This window comes from Sinocyclocheilus rhinocerous, unplaced genomic scaffold (assembly GCF_001515625.1).
Source record: "Sinocyclocheilus rhinocerous isolate Xijiao unplaced genomic scaffold, SAMN03320098_v1.1 scaffold24, whole genome shotgun sequence".
Taxonomy (NCBI): domain Eukaryota; kingdom Metazoa; phylum Chordata; class Actinopteri; order Cypriniformes; family Cyprinidae; genus Sinocyclocheilus; species Sinocyclocheilus rhinocerous.
This window is the reverse complement of record NW_015647124.1, coordinates 2791916-2798117: the sequence shown is the minus strand read 5'-3', so window position 1 is coordinate 2798117 and position 6202 is coordinate 2791916. Positions and strand designations below refer to the sequence as shown.

Here is a 6202-nt window from a genome sequence, read left to right as displayed (position 1 = left end):
CGTGACCTTTCCAACGTGATTACGTAATGCGTGAAGTCGAGCTAGTGCGAAACAAGCATTTGTGGTTAAAAAGTATATACAATTTTTTATTTTTGAGAAAATGACTGGTCGTTTCACTAGATAAGACCCTTATTCTTTGGCTGGGATCGTGTAGAGCCCTTTGAAACTGCACTGAAACTGCAATTTGGACCTTCAGCCCATTGGTCCCCATTGAAGTCCATTATATTTCGTCGCGACTGAAGAATGAATGACATGAACATTTTTGATGACATGGGGGTGAGTAAATTATCAGGAAATGTTTATTCTGGAAGTGAACGAATCCTTTAACTACAGTAACCCTGGATTTTTGGATTTATTTGTTGTAAACCCACGGTTAATTTTCATAAGGGAATTTAATAATAATTAGCCTGCTATTTAATATTTAAGTTTAACTTTTATTGAACTATTTCAATATTTGTAAAAAAAAATAAAAAAAAACTTAAAACGTGAAACACTAATAAAAAGTACATTTCTAAGAACTCTTATATATGAATAGTTACTCATAAATGCTAGAATGTCCAGAAATAGCTATAACAAATTTTATTTTTCCAATAATCATTCTAATTCGATGAGAATTGTGAAGTTCATTTACCCAGCACTGGGTTGTATTTAACCCAGCATTTTTTAGAGTGTACAGCTAGCTGGTGTATGTATGTTATGTAGTAACAGTTTTCTAGCTGGTGAACGTTAAAAACATTCACAGCCAATCAGAATTCACTTTTTATGAGAGATGCTGAACATATATCAGCATGTCAAGTGGTATTAAAATGCATAACCTACACATTTTTTAAAGCTTAAACCTAATTTTACACTGAGAGGTGCAAAACTTGGCTGCTTTAACCATTTCAACATGCTACTTGCGGTCAGTCAATGCAGTCTGAGATGATTAACCCTTTCTGCTTACTTAAAAATTCTATAAACACTTGTTTTATTAGTTAAGGTCAGACTAACTTGTCCTTGACACACAAAAAAGTTCTTGACGCAGAGGAAATGGTGAACACTAGCAGATCTGAGAACATGTTGAAATAATTAGCAGTTTACTGACAAACATCTGTTTGCTTTCCCAGCTGTTAATTTTAATTGACAATTAAAACATCCGATAAACAAATTACCTTGTAAATGTACATAACTTTCGTAAAATAGGCCGTAAGCACATTGAAGTATAAGAATTTCACACATTTTATCTCTTAATATACAGATATATTTATCTACGAAGAAATTCATGTGAATTCCTCTAAAGGTTTATGAAAGTTCATGTATTTCGTGGGTGGGACATTTCTGCCATGCAAGAAAAAAAAATCTTGCTTTAGTAAACCATAATTATGAGAAGTCATAATTATGAGATAAAATTCATAATTATGACAAAGTCAAAATTAGGAAATAAAAAGTAAATTACGACTGTTAAAATTATGAAATACAAAGTCATAATTACGACTTTGAGATAAAAAGCGAAATTATGAAAAAATGAGATGGTCCATCATGACAATTACAACTTATCTTTTTTTTTTTACTTTGTAATCTCAATTTTGACTTTTTATCTCAATGACTTTGTATCTCAACTTTGAGATATGTCTTGTGTCACAATTATGATTTAGTAAAGCATAATTTTTTCTTATGTGGCAGAAATGAGCTTCCATACACAGGCCCACAGCAGGCTTGAGTAAAGTGTAATGGCTTCCTATAATCTGGGATTTGAAAGAAAAACGTCCAAAGTGAGTCTCCTGAAACCGTCCCAACACAGTGGGGCGAAAAAGATCCACATGTATGGCTTCCCAGCAGCTTCCTCAGTCAAATCTGGAAACTTCATGTCACGAGACAAACCTTAATCCACATCATACGTATCAGACAGGTATTTAAACAAAGATAAACAATACATAAAACATCTACTGAAACATTGAATGCAGAAGAATGGTATCGAACCATGCGCCTAGAATTACTGCAAAAATAACAGCAAGGTCGCTCTTCACTGCCTTAAATCTAAAACCATCCTGATCACAATCATTTGTAAAACATGTGGATGAACCCAAAACACAGAGCTATACCTGTACTGTCACTATAACCCTTGTAATGATCTTCTGTCTATTTCCATTCATTTTTAATATTACTAACAGAAGTGTAGCAATTCGGGGGTTTTTTCCTGACATGTTTGTTTAACAAAAAGACAAAGCCGATGCCGATGAGAGAACAACTATCAAGGTTTGTTGCTTTGGCTCTATCATTAGCAGCAACACTGCATCTATTTGGGCAGTTGTCACATAATGGTTTCATATTGTGCTAAGAACAGGAGAATGCACTCTCCTTCAGACAGGTTTATCAAGACAGCCGGAGGTCACACAGCTCCTGCCGCTAGCAACCTGGGAAAAAGGCAGCAGGATTTAAGGAGTACACAATATTACTGTGTACCGTTTCTTTCTTATCAAAGCACGTAAATCACGACGCACATAAATGATGGCAGGTACTGAGTGCATCTTTGTCCTAAGCCATGATTGGAGGTTTTTGCCCATGCCTATGATGCCAATCTAAAACCATCCTGATCACAATCATTTGTAAAACATGTGGATGAACCCAAAACACAGAGCTATACCTGTACTGTCACTATAACCCTTGTAATGATCTTCTGTCTATTTCCATTCATTTTTAATATTACTAACAGAAGTGTAGCAATTCGGGGGTTTTTTCCTGACATGTTTGTTTAACAAAAAGACAAAGCCGATGCCGATGAGAGAACAACTATCAAGGTTTGTTGCTTTGGCTCTATCATTAGCAGCAACACTGCATCTATTTGGGCAGTTGTCACATAATGGTTTCATATTGTGCTAAGAACAGGAGAATGCACTCTCCTTCAGACAGGTTTATCAAGACAGCCGGAGGTCACACAGCTCCCGCCGCTAGCAACCTGGGAAAAAGGCAGCAGGATTTAAGGAGTACACAATATTACTGTGAACCGTTTCTTTCTTATCAAAGCACGTAAATCACGACGCACATAAATGATGGCAGGTACTGAGTGCATCTTTGTCCTAAGCCATGATTGGAGGTTTTTGCCCATGCCTATGATGCCAAGTTATTTCTACAAGGTATGTACTTTACAATGTGCAGGACTGGAAATATTCCAGATGAAAGTGATAGTTCACCCAAAAATAAAAATTGTCATCATTTACTCGCCCTCATGTTCCAAACCTGTGTGACTTACTTTCTTCTGCAAAGCACAAAAGATATATAAATGTTTCTACTGTTTTTGTATATAACGACAGCTTATGGGGTCCAAAACTGCAATGGACCCTATTGACTTTCATTTTATGGACAAATAAGTCACATTTTATTGTTATTATTACAGCTTTTGTTATGAGATAAAAATGATACAAAAATTATGAGATAAATTTAGATAAATCAAAATGATGAAAAGTTGAAATTGAGATCTCAATTTCAACTAATCATAATTCTGGCAAAAATGTAAACTTATGAAAAGTCAAAATATAAGCCCAAATTGAGATCATCAAATGCAATTTGTCAGATTTATGACTTTTGAGATAGTATCTCAATCATAACAGTAGTCATAATTTTGACTTAAGTCGAAGTTTTGTCAGAATTATGAACATCACAATTCTGACTTTTTTCATAATTTTGCTTTTTAGCTCATAATTACAAACAAACTTTTGACTTTTTATCTCATAATTATTACTTTTTATCTCATTTCTTCTCATAAACATGACCTTTTATCTCATAATTTAAACTTTTTATGTAAAAACAAAACAAAAAAAAGGAACAAAAAACAAAACAAAAAAAAAAGAGACAAAAAAAAAAAAAAAAAAAAAAAAAAAAAAAAAAAAAAAAAGAGACGGAGAACTTTTAAAATGTTATGTTCCACAGGTTTAGAACTTGAGGGTGAGTAAATAATGACAGAATTTTAATTTTGTGCTGAATTATCCCTTTAAGCTACTGCATACTGTCTATTACCAAAGAAAGTACCACATGGACTTACATTGCAAGTGCATAAATATTAAATTATGGAGTTCATTAATTATGGAAATTGGTAGATTACGGTGAAATACAGAGGTTTCGGTACAGTTTAACTTGTATTTAACCTGGAATATTACTTGAATGCAAAATGATGCAATTTGCACAGTGACTGAAACTTTTGGAGTTTGCAATGATAAATTAATGTGATTTCTCTCATCCAAAAAGGTTTATCTACACCAATGTGTATTTGTTTATAAGAAAAAAATGCTCAAAAACAACAGAAGAAAAGTAACCCAGAGTAGAAGGAATGGCGTGATACTAGAGAAACATATAATGAACACGCCAGCGCTCGGGAGACTTAAGACTAATGAGGAACAGTTGCCAGTGAGGTAACGAGCTGTTTCTAACCGGTGTGGTGTGCGCTGAGAGTCACACGGTGATATAATCAGGAGCAGAAAACCTTTAGTAAAAGAAACGTTTTTGCATCCGCATTAAACTGAACGGACATTGACGACCGAACGTTTGTGAACATGTTACAGGCCTAATACAGATAACCTCCGTTACAGAATGCATTCTTAAAGTGATGCTCGTGGTAAATTATAATCAAAATATAACATCCTTGTAATGCCACTGATAAATGTTTAAGAATCAGTAAAAAGTCTTACTCCAAGTTATTAGAAAAGCAAGGTAAAGATTGGAATAGTACAGAATATAATCTCTCAAAATAGTAGCAATATTGACTGATTGCAGCCTGAGCGCTTACAGCATAAAAGCACTATAAAAGAGGAAGAGGAAGTCGAACAGCCATTAAACTGATAGTGTGTCCAATCTTCCCTTAAGAGGCAGCAGTATGGTTTCATCTACAAGATGATTGTAATCTACAGGGCACGGAGTCAGCAGATGAAGATGTCGCGTCACTGTCCGTTTAATGCGTCTTTGTGCACTCGAGCCTTTTAGCACAGCGTCTTTTTCCGGTTTCGAGATTGCATAGAAAAAGCACCGTGTTGTGCTCAAAGACATCAGTCATAAGATACAAAGCATGTGAAAGTGACCGAACATGCCTCGTAAGCGAAATAAAAACAGCATTTAGGAACCATCTACTCTTCTTTCAAGGCACGACTATTCTAAGATACTCAAGTGTGCAAAATGAAGCTCAAGTTCAATTATCTTAAAAGGGGAGATCATTTTCAGAGGATCATATAGGTATTTTGCAGGATATGCATAGTCAAGAGACACAAATCAGTGTGCTTCGCTACCAAATTCACGTTGGCACTTCTGCTCAAGTCGGTACAGATGCGATCCGTTGCATTTGGTTTATTTGTTTTTCCAGACATTCGATTACAGAGAGGGCTTGATGCATTCCCGCTGTGAATCATGGAGCATTTTAAAACAGCAGGATCAAGACGCTTGTCTGTCTCGATTCATTTTTGTGCAAAACGTTTTATTGTTCGACGCTCTTTCAGCTGCTGTGGTTTGGTCCTTTATCCCTCTGTAGTCTGTCCGCTCCGTCTTAGTTGTTTGGTGTCGGCTGGTTCACGATGACCTGGATAACAAAATCCTTCTGGATCTTGGTGTCCTGCAGGCGGGTCTTGTCTGTGAGGAGCTTTCCAGAGAAGAACCAGCGTTGATGGGCCAGCTCAATGCTCTCCTGAGCTTGTAGCTGCTTTTTCAGCAAGCCGATGGTGTCGGTCATGCTGGCGTTCAGACGCAGGTCTTTGCCGGTGGAGAGCCGTACCTTCAGCTGGAACTCTTTCTTCTGCGTCGTCAGGGGCTCAGGGTTGTCCGACAGGTCTTCCTCACTTCTTTCTGTAATCAGGTTGACAGGCGGGGCCAGGCAATAAACCGGTAGCTGGTAGCGGTTGCCGAGTTCGTCGTAACACTCGGTCAGGGATCCTGGAGTGATTGAAAGTACAAACAATCGTCAGTGATGGGGAAATAAAGTGTTACAGGTATAACAATGAGGGTTGATGCGTGTTGTCATTTCTTTTGTTTTCATGTCATTAAATACTTCTTCATTATGGTAAAAACTTCCCCTCTAGACCAATAAAGAAAATAAGGGTTGGGTTATGAGAACAACAGGGTATTTAAAAGGTTAAATGTTTATTTGATGAAAAATATCAAATGTTTTAATACAACAACAACTAACAAAAAAAAAAAAAGATGTATTAAAATATTTGAAAATAGTTAAAGATATGGGACCCTGGAT

General features: G+C 36.2%; 1 protein-coding gene across 1 annotated transcript in view; it reads right to left on the bottom strand.

Annotated features, from left to right (window-relative positions):
* Window positions 1–3925: 3925 nt before the first annotated feature.
* The window catches only part of ubtd1b (ubiquitin domain containing 1b), a 15790-nt gene continuing 13513 nt past the window's right edge, over window positions 3926–6202 (bottom strand). The window contains exon 3 of the mRNA XM_016513390.1: window positions 3926–5889. Coding sequence (XP_016368876.1) covers window positions 5507–5889 — 383 coding nt within the window. The 3' untranslated portion in view covers window positions 3926–5506. The remainder of the gene's footprint in view (window positions 5890–6202) is intronic.